The sequence below is a fragment of the Mustela nivalis genome (assembly GCF_964662115.1).
Source record: "Mustela nivalis genome assembly, chromosome: 7".
Taxonomy (NCBI): domain Eukaryota; kingdom Metazoa; phylum Chordata; class Mammalia; order Carnivora; family Mustelidae; genus Mustela; species Mustela nivalis.
Window position 1 is genome coordinate 127255183 of NC_139026.1, and position 18716 is coordinate 127273898.

Here is an 18716-nt window from a genome sequence, read left to right on the forward strand (position 1 = left end):
CGGCAGGTCCCGTTTCTAGCAGATTCGGTTTCTTTTACAAATACTCCCGCGGGTCTCCTTCGTGATCCTGAAATGAAAGTCGACCTTAACGTGAACGGCTCCCACATAATGTAAAACCTCAGGAAGTAATTTGCTTATTCTTCAGTCATGTGTATTTCAGTTTGCGATGGCGCGGGTATGACCACGCTGGAAGACGCGATGAAGGAATCAGGTGTCTGCCCCTGTCTGCAGGTACCGTGGGTGGGACAGATGTCAATGCTGGTCGACAGTGGTGTGGGGCACAGGTGGGTGGCTACTGGAGACAGTATTTCACAATTCTTCGTGAAGTTCCAAACAAAGTACAATCTTCTGTTGATTCACGCATTACTTCCATTTGTAGAAAACTCAGTACGTTTGACATCTCTACAAAAATACTTTGTGCTTGTACGCTTAATAGGGTTAGGGTCTGGGTTCGGATCATTTTATAAACAGATTTTTCACCTGCATGCATTCCAGCAAGACCAAGGGCATGAGGGGTGCACACACCCATTTTGTTATTACACGAGAATGTTTGTGCACGATGTAGGACATTTATATCCCTGGCCACTGCCCACGGCCAGCCTGTAATGTCCCACAATTGTCGAGACAACCAGAAATGCTGCTGCGAATTTCTGGAACACCTCTTTGGAACCACCAGTCTAGGCTATAAGCTCCTCTAGTGCAGGACCTGTGTTTGCCTTATTGACCCTGGAAGCCTCAATATCTAGCCAATTATTTATACCATAGCAGTACATGACAAATATTTAAGGAGTGAATGAATGAATGGGAATGCATGGAAACAGGGAAACATGTTCATCCATTCAGTTAAAAAGTGTACACTGACGGTGCCTGGGTGGCTCGGTGGGTTAAAGCCTCTTCCTTCTGCTCAGGTCATGATCTCAGGGTCCTGGGATCGAGCCCCCATCAGGCTCTCTGCTCGGCAGGGAGCCTGCTTCTCCCTCTCTCTCTCTGCCTGCCTCTCTGCCTACTTGTGATCTCTCTCTGTCAAATAAATAAACAAAATCTAAAAAAAAAAAGTGTGCTCTGAGCACAACTCTGGGGGCTAGGTTGCTGTTCTAGGACCTAGGAATGCAGCAACTAATCAAACAAATACCCTATTCTCGTGGGCTTGTGCTCTCTCTCCGTATATGAAAGCACTGTTCTTTTTAGTCATCTTTCTTTCAAAGACTTCTTAACCATACTTCTTAAAAAGCATATCCAACTTAATTTGCATTTCAGAACACTAATGGCCAAATTAGCACTGTGGATATTTTTGTTTTAGTTATAACTACTTAAGAGATGTTTATCTGAAGATTTTTCTTCCTAGTGTTTTGTGAGTAGCAGTAAATACTTGTAAAATTCATAGAAATGTTACTAGTTTTATCCAACTTTCTTTATGTTGTGTGATTACTATGTGTTGTTTCATGTTGCTTTTTTAAAGTGATTATTTGAGTACTGTAGTACTTTTAGAAATTTTAACACAGAAGTAGCCTTAGGTGAATTGATTAAAAATTCTTAAAAAAAAAAAATTGAGGGGTGCCTGTGTGGCTCAGTGAGTTAAAGCCTCTGCCTTCTGCTCAGGTCATGGTCTCAGGGTCCTGGGATCGAGCCCCGCATCGGGCTCTCTGCTCAGCGGAAGTCTGCTTCCTCCTCTCTCTCTGCCTGCCTCTCTGCCTACTTGTGATCTCTCTCTGTCAAATGAATAAATAAAATCTTTAAAAAGAATTTTGAGATATAATTAACATATAACATTATATCAGTTTCTGGTGTACAATTTAATGATTATATATTACAAAATAATGACAGTAGGGTCTAGTTAAAATCTATCACCACACATAGTTACAGTTTTTTTTCTTGTAAAGAGAAACTTTAAGATCTACTTTCTTAAATAGGGGAAGAAATGGTTGGAGGGGGGTCATAAGGCACAAACTTCTAGTTATAAAATAAGTAAGTCCTGTAATGTAATGTATAGCATAGTGACTGTAGTTAATAATACTGTCATAGGGGGCACCTGAGTGACTTAGTACGTTGAGTGTCAGACTCTTAATTTCACCTTGGGTTATGATCTTGGGGTCGTGAGTTCAAGCCCCCCGTGAGGCATCAGGCTCTGCACTCGGCAGGGAGGCTGATGGAGATGCTATCCCTCAGCCTCTACCCCTACTTGCACTCTCTCTCTCTAAAGTTAATAAATAAATCTTGAAAAAAAATTATACTATATATATATATATATATATGGAAGTTAATAGGAGAAAAGATCTTGAAGTTCTTTAAAGTTTTATTTATTTATTTAAGTAATCGCTGCACCCAGCATGGGGCTCCAACTCAAAACCCTGAGATCCAGAGTCACGTGCTCTTCCAACTGAGCCAGATACACACCCCGTAAAGTTAAATTTAAAATATAAGTAAATACATACAAGTAATTACCTGTGAAGTAATTGATTTTAAAGTCCATAAAAAATAAGGTCCATTAGCAAATACTGCTGTAGAAAACGAGAGTAGGCTCTGAAGCGAGATCCTTGTTAAACCAGTTCATAACCTATGTGCTCCGTGAGGAAGGCTTCTTGTCTGAGTTGACGACCTTTGATCCGCCGTCTCCTCTGTCTTTCACATTCATCAAGTTCTCTCCCCCACCCCTCTCTGGCCTTTCTGCTTCAGAGGCCATTTTTCCTAGAAAAGCAGAAATCTTTCTGCTTACTTAGGAAATCCTTCCTAAGTAGAGATGTTAACATTTCAAGCCCCTGTTTTATAATCTTGGGTGGCTCCTTATTATTTATAGGATAAATTTCGAACTCAACTTGGCATTCAAGGCTCTCACCAGGATGGGGGGGACGGGCTTAGGCTTGCCTTTGCAGACGTAATGCCTGTGGTTCCCATATAAACTTTGATTGATTGATTGATTGATTGGATACTGTCTGTCTTCAGTTGAGAATGTCTTGTACCCAATGACCCCAACTTTCTTCTCAGGCCTCGTTCAAATCCTGTTCCTGTTGGGGAGTCTTCCGTGTTGCCCATGGAGACCCATCCTCTGATCCTGGGATCTGTTTACTATTTCTCTTGCTAGTTACTTGGTGACAATATCTGCCTCACGTTTTAAAAGATTTTATGCTCTGAAAGGCGAGGTATGAGTTTATGAGTTACTCATTTTCCCTTCTGTCTCCTGGTCCAGGAAGTTACTGATCACACAGTGTTTAATAGCATCGCCTTTTTTTTTTTTTTAAAGCTGTGATTAGACAGGCAGCGTGCTGTGCTTGAGAAACGTGTGCATTTGAGCTAGAGCGTCCAAATTCACATCCTTGCCTTGTGTACTCTTAGGAGCTCTCTGGCTTTGTCCACGGTGCTCAGCATCTCTGAATACCTGTTTTGTTTTCTTGTAGAATCGTAAGGATAATAATACCAATCAAATTGGTCTGCTTTAAGAACAAACTAATATGTGGGTAGTACATTCCATGTCATAAACTACGGTAAAAATGTTAATATGGCGGTTACTTTGGTGAATGCCTTTTAAAATAATGCGGCCTTCAATGCAGCTCATTTTTCTGGTCTACTCTTGCCTTTTTTTCCAACATCTTCAGCCTATTCCTTTTCCCCCTGCCTGTTCTCAGAATATTACCTGGGACCTGCAGCTTTCTCCCATGTGTCACTACATAATTTACTATACTTGCTTTTATCTGCTTTCCTGATTTCCCTCTCTATGCCAAAGTCCCATTTCCCTGCAGTATTTCTTTCTCCATTATTCTTTAGCTTTCTTTCCTCTTAGTGTGCATAATAGGGTTCAACACTCACAGGAAACTGAAGAGTTCTCATAAAATCCAGAAGTCTATACAAATTCTGTTTTTGTTTGCTTATGGTAACATTTTAAGCAAAAGGCTGTCTTATTCATATGCACAGTTTTGGGAAGGTAGAGGAGAGGTGGCAATTTTTCCAATCTTGTCCACTTGGTTTAAGAATGAGAACAAGTGTCCAGAGGCCCTATGCGAATTGCCCTGGATCTCAAGGTTAACGACTGATGGAGTTGATAGTTAAGACTGTTTCCGGAACTCAGCCCACTCTTGTTTCTTTGTACTTTTGCTCTCTGCTGTATTGTATGTCCCGTCCTGGAGTTTAGCTGAGGACATTATCTAGGGGTTAGTTTGTTCCCAGCAGGCAATCTAGCTGATTGACTTTGGGTAAGTTATTTAACCTCTCTGGCCTTGAGATTCTCATCAGAATAGGAGAGGTCCAGCTGCTTTGCAAGGTATCTTCATAAATCTCCATCTTCCTTCATTTCACAAACTCTTTGATGACCAGTTATTTACAAGTATGAGGTGAGTTGGATGCTTGGACATGGTTTGCATTTGTGCTTGTTTGGTTTGGTTTTGTTTTTTCCTCCCAAACACCACTCAAGGTTGAGCTTTTTTTGCTACATTACTGTATTTTGATCTGTACAACCAATTAAGCCTGTCCAGTATTTGGTTAAATTATTTCTAATTAAAACATCACGGCTTCCTTGGCAGAAATCCTGTCCTTGTACTACAAGGATGTTTGGCAAGATTTTTGTTATCATTTTTTAAAAGACTGTGGGAAAATGAAGCATTTTGTTGAAATATTTTCTTTGAGTCATAATGTTGAGACAGAACAATGTGACATTCTTTTATATGCCACCTGAAAGTTAACAAAAGAGACAGATTATTTTTCATTTAAGGACCAGTGTAGTATTAATCATTCATGGATTTCTTTGTGTACCTTCCCACACGAATTATTCACAGTTTGAAACAAACGCAGACCAAGAGAGACATGTATACATGTATCTTATTGAAATTATAATGATAGGATATGTGAGCTGATTTGGCTAAAATATCATATCCAGTAAGTTACTCAGTCTTTTAATTTTATACAAACTCATACTCAAATTCCCTTTAAATTCCTAGAAAATCTTTCTACTTATTTCAATAAATGGAAAGGAATTATGAGCGGTATGTTTTTTCCCTGTCCACCTGAGTTCCTATAATGTTTGCTAGCCCTCCATTGAGAACGAGGAGCTTTCTGTGTGTAGGTGTGGGTCAGGTGATAAGACTACTTACCAAAAGAGTGAATGACTGTTCCCTGACCCAATATTTTCTTGGTTCTGTTTTGCTTTTAGTAATCAATTAATATACTACATCAAAAACCGATTTTGTTCAGTTGTGGAATTTTCGCTCAGTCTGCCAGACCATCATTTCCTGAAGTGCTTGCAAATAGTCATTTTTTGTCTTTCGGTGTCTGAGAGACTATTTTAAGAGCATTGCCAAGCGTGGGAAACTAATAGCACTATATCCCAGCTGTGGAAACAGAATCACTAGGATAACGCACTTTAGCTTCCTGCAAAAGGACTTGTTGATGGCCGCGCTGAGACTCTAGTTCCAGGCGGAGAAGAAACATGTACGATGATGGCAGTGAGCATTCTGAAGCGGTAAGAAAGTCTTTTTAAAGTCATTGACGTCTAGCATTTTTAATCAGTTTTTTTTTTAACCATTTCCAAGTCTGTTTTTAAACTTTCCTCTCAAGTGCCTGGCATCACAGAAATCTCAAACAAATCGCTCATTTCTGAAGGACTAGGACAAATGCGGAAACAGTTCAGAACAAAATTTGAAATCAAACATGTTTTGTAATTTTATTATTTGTTGTATTTGAGATTATTTTTGTACTTGAACTTGGATTTGAAATGGTTACATCTATGAAAATGTGTTTTAAAAAATCCCTATAGTGTGATGACAGCGATTAAGATTCTTTAACGAAAAATCCTTGACTTACTAATGAAATCATATCTGTTAAGTAAAATTCAAAGTAATCGAATTGAGAATTTTTATTGTCATAAAATACTCTTCGGATCATTTGTAAATAGTAAACCATTAGTAAAATGTCACTCTTAACCTTAAACACTAAATGCATTCCTTAAACATTAAAAAATATTTAAATTAAGACTATATATAGAGTACCACATTGTTCTCAACCCGTAAAATATGTAAAAATTCACATTAATCCATACATTGTGCATTATGAACAGTTAGTGTTTCTCATAGCCAAATAAAAAATGAAGTTAAACGTTAAGAATTATAGACACAGTTTTGAAAGCGTCAAAAGGTATTTTAAACCATATGTTCCTTTGAAATACTGAATTTGAGCCAAGTTCAATAATTACATTTCTGATTGCTTCATAACTTGATGAACTGTGATGATAATTTGATCTGATTTTAGAAAGATTTATCAACTCTGTGTTCAGTAAATAATACCACAGCTTAACTGTTAAGAAATAAACTTGCATTAAATAGTGAATTTCAGTTTTCTGGTCATATTCCACTAAAAACCAAATTCCCTTTTTAGGTGTGTGTAGGCATCCCAGAATGAGATGATTTCACTTCTTGTCATGCAGCCAGAAGAAAAGAAATTTCCCGAAAAGCAACTGAAATTTCTACTTTAAACATAGCAAGTTGAAATCACACAGTCTTCTATTTAATCTGATTCCTTTATTCCAACCATTGGCCTAAGATCACGATGACAGATACAATTCCAGAATGAGAGCTGAAGGTTTTTGCCATCCATTTCAAAATGGTTTTTTTCTATTTTGGTCAGTGTTTTTTAAGACCTTCTTTTGTCTTTTGATCTATGCTCTCAGGTCACTGTCAAGATGAGCAAAAATTATTTAATGAGCAGGATAGGCCCCCTTCAGATGTTCCTCAAGATTTAAAGTTGCAAAATTCTAAGTTTTCAGAATAATTCCCTTAAAACTCCTACGAAGTGAATAGCGCGGAAACTCATGCAACGTGTAAGCCTTCCTGTCCCTTGTTCCGGTCTGCCCTGCTTGTGGCTCATGTGGAATTTTCAAACGATATCAGGGTTGCACCCAAGCATAAGCTGTCAAAGAAGAAAAAGTATTTTGAGGAATGATGTTAGCATTTTAGGAAAGCACTCCTGAAAATGAGTTCCAGGTTCTCGTTACTTTTTAATAAAGAGTGTAAGAGAACACAGAAATTATTTCTTAGAATACACCCCAACGAGTATTTCAGGAATACAAACATTCATTAATTAGCCCCCGTGTGTTTAAAATACACACCTGTTGGGTATGGTTATGCACAGAAGCCAATTTTTTCATGAATAATTTCTATCCTTTTTTGCATAATTTAAGGAACCATATGTTCTATAATGAAGAAAAAAATATTTAAAGTCTGCAATCATGTTAAACAGTTACAGTATGAGTCACTATATATATATACTTTTTTAAAAATGCTACCCTAAGTGTGACAACAGGAACTTAAAGGATTTGAAGCATGCTATTAATTTAGTCAGTTCATTAATTTAGGCCATTTTGCTTATCGAGACCAAATTTGGAAACTTTTCTGGATTTAAGTATTAAATTTTTTTTTTTTTTTTAAATCTGGGGGACACCTGGCTGGCTCAGTTGGTTAAGCATCTGACTCTTGATTTTGGCTTCAGGTCACGATCTCAGGGTCGTGGGATTGAGCCCGTGCCAGGGTCTGTGCTGGGCATGGTAAGAATCTCTCTCCCCCTCTCCGGCTGCCTTTCTACCCCCTCCAAACAAAACAAAACAAAACAAAACAAAAAAGAAAGAAAGAAAAGAAAAAGTTTGAAAACTAGACTAAAATATTCATTGAGTCCTTAGATTTGTATGTTTTTTATAAGAAGAGGTCTGTATAGCTATTTAAGAAAACTGACTTTAGTAATTCTTCTAGGTTTTATAACTAGCCAGATCTGCTTAATTTTACTGGTATCATAAAGAACAGTTACGTGCATATAAAAAAATAAATTATTTTCCATTTCTTTTAGCTCCAAAGTCCTTTTTCTGTTTTTCTTCCTGTGAGTCGAATGTTCTATTTGTGTTACTAATATTTTTTGTAGTTTTGTCATTATTATTGACTATTTGAAATATCCTTTACTTTGCTATAGTATAGGTAACAGTAGCCTAAATTTGGTATTTCTAATACACCCATATCCAAATTCTAATTTTTTGGGAAGTTAAGAATCGTCATTGAGGTGGTCTTACTTTTAATAAGAAACATGTAAAAACATGCTACATTTGAGAGGACTTCCATCTTTAAGGAGGTATATTTCCTTGTCGTGTCTTGTTAAGAGTTTGGAATGGGGCCAGGTAGTGAGAGTTGTAAAAAGGGAGGAGGTATGTGTCTTTTCAGTTTAGAAGTTAATAAGTGAGTTCACTAGGAAATGGGCCGCCAACTCCCCGCCCTTAGAAGTAGCTATCTTGCTTTCGGCATGCCCTAGACAGAAGAACTTTTTCTGATGATTGAAATAGTCTGTATCTGTGGCGTCCAATATGGTAGCCACAGGTGGCTGTTGAGCACCTGAAATGAGGCAACGTAAGAATTGAATATGTAATTAAATTTAAATAGTCCTATGGTAGCTTCTACTGGACTCCTTTTAGCCAGAATTTTGCTCCATGGACCAGCAGTTCCAGCTTCACCTCAGAGCTTGGTAGGGATGCAGAATCTCTGGCCCCACTTCACACGTACAGCAGCAGTCTTCGTTTTAGTGAGCTCTCCAAGCGGATCCTGTGTTCATCATCATTTAGCAGAGCTGGTCTCACAGGTGTTCTTACGCAGACTGGATGGTTCGATGAGATGAGTGAGCCTCTAACTTTTTCATTTCAGAGAAGTTAATGATTTGCGATTCATAGAGAGGGAAGGGGCATCCACTTAGAGGTCAGACCACAGGCAGAAACACAACTTTGCCGTGTGTTGGCAGTGAGCGACTTGAGGCATACCGTTCTGTCTGTGGTTCGGTTCCCCCTGTGCCCCCCTGTAGTGAAGATGAAGTGACGTAACGTGAGCAAAGTGTTTACACACATAGTAGACCCCCAAGAGGATTGTTGACTCATATTACAGAAGGTTGTGCCTGATTTCAAAGGAGACGCACAGACTATAGCAGACTCTGTCTTTCTTCCACATTTAAAAGGGCTTTGTGAAGTCTCAAATGATGACCGCTGGTGTTCAAGAAAAGAGGGTCTGAGCCCAGTGACTGGCTTTTTGGTCACATGTTACATCTTTGGGATTAAGGTGAGAAGCAGTGACCCAGCCTCTTTAAACCCTGAAGGAATCCTTGCACTGCAGACCTAAGAGAACTGCTGCAGCCTCTTGCTGCATTTACTTTTTTTTTTTTTAAGATTTTATTTATTTATTTGACACAGACAGAGATCACAAGTAGGCAGAGAGGCAGACAGAGAGAGAGGGAGAAGCAGGCTCCCCGCTGAGCTGAGACCCTGATTTGGGGCTCGATCCCAGGACCCCGAGACCAGGACCTGAGCCAAAGACAGAGGCTTAACCCACTGAGTCAGTCAGGCACCAATTCCCCTTTCTCCTCCTCTGCCACTAGTTCACGGAGGCCCCCAGATGCTTTACAATGTCTCCAAAATTCTGCCTCTCTCTGTAGCTCCTAGTTGGGAGCTACAGAGAGAGGCAGAAAGTGTGGTTTTGCCCTCCTGGTTGCAAAACAGGGAAGGATATGTTGGGAGGATAGCCAGAATTTCCTTTTCAGCAAATTCTATGTTTTAAAAAGAATGAACCTGGGGTGAGCTCAAACTATCAGTCACAAGTTTTCATCTTAATGGTGCTTCGTCAGGAAGCTAATCCAAGTGGTGGGGGGACCTGTCATCTGGTTAAAAAGAAAAGCACATCATTACTTAAAATTCCCATCATTCTTTCAACACTAAAAAAGGAGTCCATGCTTACAGAATATAATTTTCAAAGTACTTCCTGTAATTGAGCCATTCTCCCCCTGTCGGATATTTACATTGTTTTATACATACAAGCGCATGTGTATACACGCATACACACATGTACATACAGACGACGTGTGTGTGTTTCAGCCCGTGGGAACATTCTCGTACGTATTTCTTGGCATCTTTATTTCCTTCACATAGATTCTGGAAAAGAGAATTCCTGAATATATACTTTTTAAGAGAGTAGCATGCCTTTCCAAATTGCTTTTCAGAAACGTTGCCTTAAGTGAGATATCTACCAACATTGTATGAGTTCATTTCCCTGCAGTATTGGCTATCATTTTTCAAATGATTAATTTGACGGGGTGGAATATTATCCAGCCATGGAAGGGAAGTCCTACCATTCGCAACAACACAGGTAGCCCTTGAGGACAGTATGCTGACTGAAATGAGTCCGTCAGAGAAAGACAAATGCTCTGTAACTGCGCTTGGCATGTGGAAGGTGGGCGAAATGGGTGCAGTTAGTCAAAAGGTACCAACCTCCAGTTATATAATGAATTAGTCCCAGGGATGTAATGTACAGCATGGTGACTATAATTCACAATACTATATTGTATATTTGGAAGTTTCTTAAAAGACTGGATCTTAAAAGTTCTCATCACAAGAAAAAAAATTATAACTATGTGTAGCGACGTGCGTGAACTAGATTTATTGTGGTGACCATTTGATAACATGAAGTGCATCTATATATCAAACCATTTTTATGCACCTCAAACTAATATAATGTTATATGTCAATTATATCTCATTTTAAAAAATAAAAATAAAAAAAATTAAAAGTGTTAAAATAATTTGACAGGCAAAAATATCTCATTTTTAAACATCTGCGTATTTTTTGTTACGGTGAGGTTAAATATTTTTTCATATTTTTTTTTAGCCATAGTTGTTTCTACCTTAGTTTTGTGTCTTTGAGTGAGTTATTTAACTCTGTATCTTGTTTTTTATTGATTTTTAAAAAATATTTTATTTATTTATTTGACCGACAGAGATCACAAGTAGGCAGAGAGGCAGGCAGAGAAGGAGGAGGAAGCAGGCTCCCCGCTGAGCAGAGAGCCCAATGCAGGGCTCAATCCCAGGACCCTGAGATCATGACCTGAGCCAAAGGCAGAGGCTTAACCCACTGAGCCACCCAGGTGCCCCTTGTTTTTTTTTTTTTTTAAATCTCAAGTCACTTTGTAAGGTCAGTGTGAAAACCAAATCAGTTAATATATTTCATGTACTTGGAATAGTAGGAGTTGTATAAATATTGGTTATTGGTCTTCAGTGAATGTTGATTGATGGCTTTTGTCCATTGTTTTCTGTTGGGATCCCAGAACTTCGAACTTGATGGACTTTTCTCACTTCCTTGCACGAAGTGGGAGAGGGTGAAACTTTCTGATGAATCTGGTCCCTGTTGCTTCTGAAGGCACTGGAAGCCACAAGAAGGGACGATCCTCAGTATGGAAGTTGAATCCTCACGCTGGGTGTGTCACCTGATATTATTATCCCCATTGTGTAGATATGGAAAACAAAGGTTTTGAAAGTTTCGGTGGCTTCTCCAGAGTAGGACCGACTTCTCCTCCTCTGCCACCCCTGTGCCGCTAGGAATTATGGTTGCTCACCCCCTCGCAGTTGCGCTTGGGTTTACACCTCGGGTTGACAGCATGCTGGTTGCTAACGACTCGGGAGCCACGTGGCCAAAGTTCAGCCCCTGGCTCTGTCGCTTCGTAGCTGTGCCATGTCACCAGCACTCTTAGCTCATCTGGAAAACAGGGAGGGTGGTAGGACTTGGCTTAGGAATGGTTGGGAGGGTTAAGTTAATCTATGCATAAGTCACCTGGAAGAGTAGTTTGTACATGACAGCTGGTCTGTACCAGCCACTGTGATCGCAGTAACTCCATCTTCAGAGGCTTGGGTGGTCAAAGGCCCACCTGACACGTTAAGGGTGTTGCCTTTGTATTGACATCCGGGAAAGAGCACTTCCGGGATGGAGATCAAGGGAGATCACTTAGGGACTGAGGACTTGGGCTTTTGTTCAGCCCATGTCACGATGACCCAAAAAGGAATTTTGCCCAGTGAAAACTACCAGTTCTGATTTGGTTTGTGCAGCTGGCAGATCAGAAGCCCAGAGCCCCTTGGTGCCTCCGGCTTGTTACAGTTCCTGCATGGACGAGCTCACCAACGAGGCCACGTTCCCTCTCTTCTGTTACTTTCTTGGGGGTCAGGGGCAGTTGGGAGGGAGCTGCCGAATGCCTCTTCCCAAGGCCACAGTCATCGGAACATCAGCTCAGCATGTGGCTCTTGTGCACACACATGTGCCCCTCTTTTTGGAGATTTTCACTGTTGGTAGTACAGGAAGCTCCGTAGATGCCGTGGTTTGGGGGGAAAGAAGAAGAAGAAGAAAACTTTGCTATGAAGCAAAATCACTTCTCTTCAGTGACCAGCCAGCCTCACTTTGCCTTGCGCTGTGGAAGGATCATAAAGAACCTTCTTGGTGAAGGTCCTCATGGACTGTGGGGATCCTTGTTTGTTCATCATTCAGCAAGGTTTACGGAACCCTTACTGTGCTTCCTCCTGCCCTAAACCCGGGTGGATTTGTGTCTGCTCCTACTTTTGTATCTTAATTCCGATTTCTCTTTCTCCCCAACAAAGCGGCACAGCCTTCCTGAAGGGTTAGCCGCCGGCTGTGCAAGGCTGACAGGTGGACGAGGACGAGGATAACAGCTATTATTTATTGGATATTTATGTCGGGCACTAGATCAAATGATTTATATATAATAATCATTCAAAATAATTGTCTTACCACCCACAGTTTACAGATAAGGAAACTGATTCAGGAAGGTTTGGGTTTTTAATTTTTAAAAAAGATTTTATTTATTTATTTGAGAGAGAGTGAAAGAGAGCCTGGTCGGGGGGTGGTTATGCACAGGGAAAGGGAGGAGCAGAATCCCCGCTGAGCAGGGAGCCTGACTCCAGGGCTGGATCCCAGGACCCCGGGATCCTCACCTGAGCTAAAGGCAGACGCTAAGCAACCCAGGTGCCCAGGGATTCAGGAAGTTGTAAAATATTTTTAAAATGTGCCTAAGAGCACACAGCTAAGCGGTAGAACCAGAATTTCAGCGCTGGCTAAGCCAGCTGCAGAATCCAAGCCCTTCCTTGTCCTGTGCGGTTCCTCTCATCATGTCAGCCTCCTGGTTTCTCTCTTTGCTTTCTTGAGCCTTGGGGCTAACCTGTATGTTCCTTCAGATTTTTTGTCACAGTGTTTTTGTTTCATTTATTTCATTTCATTTCATTTTTTGTTTCATTTATTTAATGAATAAGGTGTTAGAATTGTCAACCCAATCGGTATGGGATTTGCTTTTGGGAAAGTGTTTATCCAGTAGCTATCTCCAGAAGCCCACGTGTCATTGGGACATGCTTGCACGGGTGCTGATGTGCAGCCTGGAGAGGATCACATTTCCAAACTACAGTTAAGGTTTACTGGCAAAGAACAAAATATGAGAGAAAATCTTGAAGACTTGTGTAGGGAACAGAAATGATGGTAAGAATAAATCAGCTTCCTTCTCTACGCTGATTTGTGTTGTAGCGCCTGCCTTGATTTGGAGAAAAATAAATAATTACGGGCATATCAGGATGAGATAGTGACTAAGAATAAAGAGTGCCAGAGGAAAATGCCACTATAAAGATTTACGACATAGAGTGATGTCTCCAAGGTTGGAAGGATTGCTGAGGTCACCAGACCGAGCAGGACAAGAGATAAGTGAGGTGAGGTGTCCCTTCAGACTTCCAGGGGCTTAGGGGCAAGTCAGTGCCTGGAGAGGGGCCAGGTAGAACTGGCTGGTTGGAGAATGGAATCCCACGATTGCCTTGAGGGACTAATCCTGACCTAACTAAGAAAGGAAGTGTCTCCTTGGGTTTACAGTAAAGGCGAACAGCTGCCTTCAGAATGAAACAGAGGCAACTTAAAACTAGTTAGAGTTCAGGAGTTACTGAATAATTCGTTGACCTCCTTTGTCACTGAGGTAGGTTTTCTTTGTAAAGTGCTTGGTGTCCTAAATGGTTTACTTAGCCTTTTGTATCCTGTGCAACCACAGAACCACAAAGTCAAAGTAAATGGCCCTATCCCGAGTACTTCACACCAGCTCTGTGCTTGGCGAGGATTACTTACATCACAACAGCTTTATGCACCAGGAGCTGCCTCCCTCCCATTTTCCAGATAAACTTAGCCTTTGCGATGTTCTTTTTTTTTAATTAATATATAATGTGTTATTTGTTTCAAGTGCACAGGTCTGTGAATCATCAGTCTTATACAGTTCACAGCACTCACCGTAGCACATATGCTCCCCCAGTGTCCATCACTCAGCCTCCCCATCCCTCCCCCTAACCCCCCAGGAACCCTCAGTTTGTTTCCTGAGATTAAGAGTCTCTTAGGGTTTGTCTCTCTCTCTGGTTTCATCTTGATTCATTTCCCCTCCCTCCCCTTATGATCCTTTCTTACTTCTCAAATTCCTCATATCAGTGAGATCATATGATAATTTTCATTCTTTGATTGACTTATTTTGCTTAGCACAATACCCTCTAGTTCCATCCATGTCATTGCAAATGGAAAATTGCAGTTTTTGATAGCTGTGTAGTATTCTATCATGTGTGTGTGTGTGTGTGTGTGTGTGTGTGTGTATACACACACACTTACCACATCTTCTTTATCCATTCATCTATTGATGGACATCTAGGCTCTTTCCATAGTTTGACTATTGTGGACATTGCTGCTATAAACATTCGGGTGCACGTGCCCCTTTGGATCACTACATTTGTATCTTTAGGGTAACTAACCAGTAGTGCAAATTGCTTGGTTGTAGGATAGCTCAAAGCTTTCAACTTTTTGAGGAACCTTCATGCCGTTTTTCAGAGTGGTTGCACCGCTTGCATTCCCACCAACAGTGTAGGAGGGTTCCCCTTTCTCTGCATCCTCACCAACACCTGTCATTTCCTGACTTGTTAATTTTAGCCTTTCTGACTGGTGTGAAGTAGTATCTCACCGTGGTTTTGATTTGTTTTTCCCTGATGCCGAGGAATGTTGAGCACTTCTTTATGTGTATGTTGACCATTTGGATGTCTTCTTTACAGAAATAGGCAGAAATTCATGTCTTCTGCCCGTTTCTTGAGTGGATAATTTGTTCTTTGGATGTTGAGTTTGATAAGTTCTTTACAGATTTTGGATACTAGCCCTTTATCTGATCTGTCATTTGCAAATATCTTCTCCCATTCTGTCAGTTTTCTTGGTTTTGTTGACTGTTTCCTTTGCTGTGCAAAACTTTTGATCTTGATGAAGTCCCAGTAGTTCATTTTGGCCCTTGCTTCCCTTGCCTTTGACAATGATTCTAGGAAGAAGTTCCTGCAGCTGAGGTCAAAGAGGTTGCTGCCTGTGTTCTAATCAAGGATTTTGATGGATTCCTGTCTCACATTGAAGTCTGTCATCCGTTTTGAGTCTGTTTTTGTGTGTGGTGTGAGGAAATGGTCCAGTCTCATTCTTCTGCATGTGGCTGTCGAATTTCCCCAACACCATTTGCTGAAGAGATTATCTTTTTTTCCACTGGACATTCTTTCCTGCTTTGTCGAAGATTAGTTGACCATAGAGTTGAGGGTCCATTTCTGGCTTCTCTATTCTGTTCCATTGATCTATGTGTCTGTTTCTGTGCCAGTACCATACTGTCTTGATGATGAAAGCTTTGTAATAGAGCTTGAAGTACGGAATTGTGATGTCACCAGTTTTGGTTTTCTTTTCCAACATTCCTCTGGCGATTCAGGGTCTTTTCTGGTTCCATACAAATTTTAGGATTATTTGTTCCATTTCTTTGAAAAAAGTTGATGGTATTTTGATAGGGATTGCATTAAATGTGTAGATTGCTCTAGGAAGCATAGACATTTTTGTAATATTTATTCTTCTAATCCATGAGCACGGAACATTTTTTCATCTTTGTGTCTTCCTTATTTTCTTTCATGAATATTCTATAGTTTTCTGAGTAAAGATTCTTTGTCTCTTTGGTTAGATTGATTCAGCCTTTGCGATGTTCTGTAACTTGGCCAGGGTCACTAGGAAGTGTCAGGTTTGATATTTGTTAACACTGCCCCCTAAAGAAAGGGTCTTTTTTAGGAAAAGCAAAAGGCTGGGCGAAAGCATAGCCCAAGGAACAATTCCTGTTTTCTCTGGTGTTAGAAATTGAAGATGAGTGTGAACTAAGTGCTTTGACATATCCTGTTCTCTTTTATTTTGTCCTGTGATTTCACTCTCCCTATCCTGCATCAATGCCATAAGATGGGAGGTACATGCATCTTTATTAAGATAAAGGGAACCTCAGTGTGTTAATTGGGATGGAGTCCACTGTTAAATTAATCATTTTGCAAATCCTCTGAGAAGTAATATTTACTCTTTGGATTGAGTTTTCAGAGTTATGCATCGGAGGAAAATTAAACTAGAAAAAACAGCTTTTCGTCGATGAAGACCTTTCATGTATTTTCCCTAACTAATCTAGTACGTTGGAACTGGGAAAAGGAAGGCGATATTTGCCACAAAATACAGCTAGCAAGTAGCAATTCGGTTCTCCTCAGCCCTTACTGGGAATATCCAGGGGCCTATGCTCTGAGCAATGAACTTAATGTTTGTCGGCCTGAGCACGATCATCAGTAGATGGGAAGGCTGGACGGTCAACGCCTGAACAGGCCAGGATGGAAAGATGGTTTGATTTTCCTTGTTTGTCGACATGCTGAAACCACCACGAAGCAGCCTCTTCATGCCGGGAACATAGATTTGGAAGGGAAAAAGATTTTTCTCACCAGTTGAGGTTGTCACAATATTAAAAACCAACTGTACTAAGATACCAGCTTAAGTATAAATTATTTCAGTTAGAGAGCTTAAGAGAAGGAGAGGAAATATCTTTTTTTAAAAATGATTTTATTTATTGGGGCACCGGGGTGGCTTAGCAGGTTAAAGCCTCTGCCTTGGGCTCAGGTCATGATCCCAGGGTCCTGGGATCAAGCGCCGCATCGGGCTCTCTGCTCAGCGGGGAGCCTGCTTCCTCCCTCTCTCTCTGCCTGCCTCTCCACCTACTTATGATCTGTCAAATAAATAAATAAATAATCTTAAAAAAAAAGAAAGAAAGAAAGACTTTATTTTTCTATATGAGAGAGAGAGCATCTGCACATGAGGAGAGGGAGAGGGAGAAACAGGCTCGCCACTGAGCATGGAGCCCAATGTGGGGCTTGATCCCAGGACCGTGAGATCATGACCTGACACAAAGGCGGGCATTTAACCGACCGAGCCATCAGGCACCCCAGGAGAACAAACATCTGGTGCCCCATAGATAGCCTCCAAAATCAAGCCCTCAATTACTGTTATAAAAAAGAGGAATCAGAGTATGGAATAATTGGACTAATTAGGTATCAGTATTATACAAGCTCTGTAATGTGAAGCCTGGCAAATCATATAACAGAGAAGTTGACAAATTTTTTTCCGTAACAACCAGATAGTAAATATTTTTGGCTTTGAAGCCATACATTCTCTGTCTCCATCACTGAGATCTGTTGTTGTAACCTGAGAGCAGCCATTAGCTCACAAGACACAAAAAGAGATGACAGGCTGACTTTGGTCCCAGAGCTGTGGTCGGCTGGTCCTTGATAGCATCTGTGTAGATAGAGCCCTAGACATATTTTTATACCAGCAAAAGTATAATGCTTTCTACACAAGCCTCGTAGAAAATCTGAGAATGCACTATATAGATGCCCCTTTGTAGAAAGCTATTTTATTTGAGGCTTTTGAAAATTATACTCGGCCAACTCCAACATTAACCTCTGCTCTTTAATTCAGGTATTTTATTCAGATTTCTTCCCAGACCCGGGAACTGACTGAATATAATTATTATGAAAGACACAGATCCCTTGAACCCTTTCTTCTGGCTGTTTTGAAGGGTCCTTGTCTTTTTGCTAACATCATGCTTCAGCTGCTTACGGAAGGTATTATCCTTACAGGAATGGTCTAACTGACAGTTTATATGGGGCTGCTGGGACCAGCAACCGAGAAAACCCAGCCAGTAGTTAGAGGAAGGTTCTGAATACAAATCCTCAAATGTGTCACTTTGTCCCATCTGAATCCCAGTGCATTATACTCTACGACCGACAGCATGCTTGGTGATATGTCAACATTTTAATTCTGAATGAGTGTTAATTGGATATTTTAGTGCTGAAATTATTTGTTACCTAAAACACTGACACAACCTGAAGTTCCCTGATTTTTATAATTATATAGCACATACACACTCTCTTTCTCTAGCTTTGATTGCTTTTACAAAATGTATTTAAGGCACACGCTTTAGATCAATTAATAATTCAGAACTGTAATTATTAGACTCCATGGTGACTTGGTAGTAAACGCCTTCCTGAATCAGCTCGTTCACAGTTCGGGGCTGGTTGGAATTGGGAACTGCAACTGAAAACAAAAACAAAAACAAAAAACGGAAAATACCTCCCCTTGAAACAATGTACACCAGGAACGTAGAGAGCCCCGCCGAATGGTATATTTGGAAGTCGTTAAGCAAGTAAATCTTTTTTTTTTTTTTAAAGATTTTATTTATTTATTTGACAGAGAGAAATTACAAGTAGGCAGAGAGAGAGAGGAGGAAGCAGGCTCCCTGCTGAGCAGAGAGCCCGATGCGGGACTCGATCCCAGGACCCTGAGATCATGACCTGAGCCGAAGGCAGCGGCTTAACCCACTGAGCCACCCAGGTGCCCAAGCAAGTAAATCTTGACAGTTGTCATCTCAAGGAGAAAAAAAAAATAACTTTTTTTTTTTTGTATCTATATGAGATGATGGATATCAACCAAACTGTGGGGAAATTATTTTATAATATATGTAAGTCAGGTCACTGTGCTGCTTAAACTTACACAGTGCGTAAGGTAG

At 40.4% G+C, this 18716-nt stretch overlaps 1 protein-coding gene across 11 annotated transcripts in view; it reads left to right on the plus strand.

Moving 5' to 3' along the window:
* The window catches only part of CACNB2 (calcium voltage-gated channel auxiliary subunit beta 2), a 385488-nt gene that overhangs the window by 218490 nt on the left and 148282 nt on the right, over nucleotides 1-18716 (plus strand). The window contains exon 1 of one of the 11 annotated variants that reach the window (XM_082742045.1): nucleotides 5427-5446. The exons of 9 other annotated variants lie outside the window; for them this stretch is intronic. Coding sequence is in view for 1 of the 2 variants with exons in the window: in XM_082742052.1 (XP_082598178.1) it covers nucleotides 7520-7522 (3 nt within the window). In the remaining variant the exon portion in view is untranslated. Of the gene's footprint in view, nucleotides 1-5426; nucleotides 5447-7499; nucleotides 7523-18716 lie in introns of those variants that run through there. One more of the 11 variants, XM_082742052.1, reaches the window with a different exon arrangement.